The sequence below is a fragment of the Papaver somniferum genome, chromosome 5 (assembly GCF_003573695.1).
Source record: "Papaver somniferum cultivar HN1 chromosome 5, ASM357369v1, whole genome shotgun sequence".
Classification (NCBI taxonomy): Eukaryota; Viridiplantae; Streptophyta; class Magnoliopsida; order Ranunculales; family Papaveraceae; genus Papaver; species Papaver somniferum.
Genome location: NC_039362.1, coordinates 87,862,076 through 87,863,816, shown reverse-complemented (window position 1 = coordinate 87,863,816; position 1,741 = coordinate 87,862,076). Strand labels below are relative to the sequence as shown.

The following is a 1,741-nucleotide window of genomic DNA, read 5'->3' as shown; positions in this document are numbered from 1 at the left end:
AACTTTCATCCTCTTGATGCCCCTAAAAAGGCGGACTCAACTTGGTCTTAGAAGAGTGTTAGCTCTAAGTTTGAATTTATTAAGAGATTTAGCTGCTGGTCAATTGGAAATGGTAAGAGAATACTCATTTGGTAGGATAAATGGATTCTACATCAAGACACACCACCTATTCCTTCCTACACTGCAAGCAATCCTTTCTCTTATACATATGTTTCAGAATTAATTGATGAGGACACTAAAAGTTGGAGGATTCACTTAATTAGTAATCTTTTTGAGCCAGGCATTGCACAACAGATCCTGCGTATGAGAATTCCACAATTCTCCGAAGACAAACTTTGTTGGTCCCTAACAAAAATGGGAATTTTATAGTCAAGTCAGCATATTATGCACTATATAATTTGAAGAATCATAATGGTCTGGCTACTTATAAACCTTCATCAACTAATATCTGGAGGAAAGTATGAAACATTGATGTAATTCCAAGAGTGAAACTCTTTATCTGGAAATGCATCAAAGATATTGTTTCATCTAAAGAGAGATTGAGCAGAAGGATCTGGTAAGAGAATGTGATTTGCAGTAGATGTAGATCAGCAACAGATTCTATAATGCACATTTTATCTGAGTATGATTATGCAAAAGTTGTTTGGTTTAGTGATGGGTACAGGCTAGATGGAAATCAGTGGAACAATCCAAAGGATTGGATAGCTTCATGGTTCTCTGGTTATGATTCTTCAACCATTAGTAAGATGGCTATTATATGTTGGTTCTTATGGAAAGATAGATGCAGTATGGTGTTTGAAAATAAAACTCAAACTCCAAAACAGTCAACTCATTCCATAGACAAATTCCTTCACAATGCAGTTTCAGTTTCAAAAAAGAATAATGATCCTGCTAAGAGTTTAGCAGTTCCTAAATGGCAGCCACCTTATAATGATTTCATTAAACTAAATATTGATGCATCTTATTGTGATCGTACTAACACATGTGGATATGGTCTAATATTTCTTAATTGTGCAGGTACACATGTAACTTCGAAATGTAGCAGTTTTATAGGGGAATTGGACGCTCATTATTTGGAGAGCTTAGCCGTTCTGGAAGGAGTGCAATGGGGACTACAGTTAGGCTTAAAGAAGATCATAATAGAGTCTGATTACAAGAGTCTCATACAAGCTATTAGAAGGGAGGAGTATGATATCCCTTAGGAACTGTGTGGCATTATTGAAGACACTCGTAGTTTGTTAAAACATTTCGATAATTTTTCTTGTGAGCACATTAATAGATTGGCTAATAAATGTGCGGATAAACTAGCTAAAAATGCCCGTAAAGAGGGTATTTGTAATAGTTGGGAAGGGGAATCACCATCTTTCCTACCAAACTCTATTATGTACGACATTGCATGATTCCATAAAATTTTCTTTGTAGCAAAAAAAAAAAATCACAAAGGAAACCTAGGTTAATAGAGGACGACTTTAACATACAATTAGGACACAAAAGTATGATTTTTTAAAAATGAATTTAGTTTTTGATAATTGAGATGTTAACTTTGATTCTGGAAAGATTTGGATGAGGCAATGTTATGTCAAGTTTGACGTTGAGAAGTATAACCAATCGCTCTGTACTGGGACATTGTTGTCACTAAATATTATCTAAATTTCCCCAATAAATGGTGATAATCGGATTTGATATGGTACCAACTAACATTGTCAAATTTTCAAAAAACATTCTTGATTTAGTTTACTAA

General features: G+C 34.4%; 1 protein-coding gene across 1 annotated transcript; it reads left to right on the top strand.

Annotated features, from left to right (window-relative positions):
* Nucleotides 1–605: 605 nt before the first annotated feature.
* Nucleotides 606–1,202, top strand: LOC113279269. Its single transcript, XM_026527969.1, has one exon. The coding sequence runs from the start codon at nucleotides 606–608 to the stop codon at nucleotides 1,200–1,202; it is 597 nt and encodes a 198-aa protein (XP_026383754.1).
* Nucleotides 1,203–1,741: the final 539 nt, after the last annotated feature.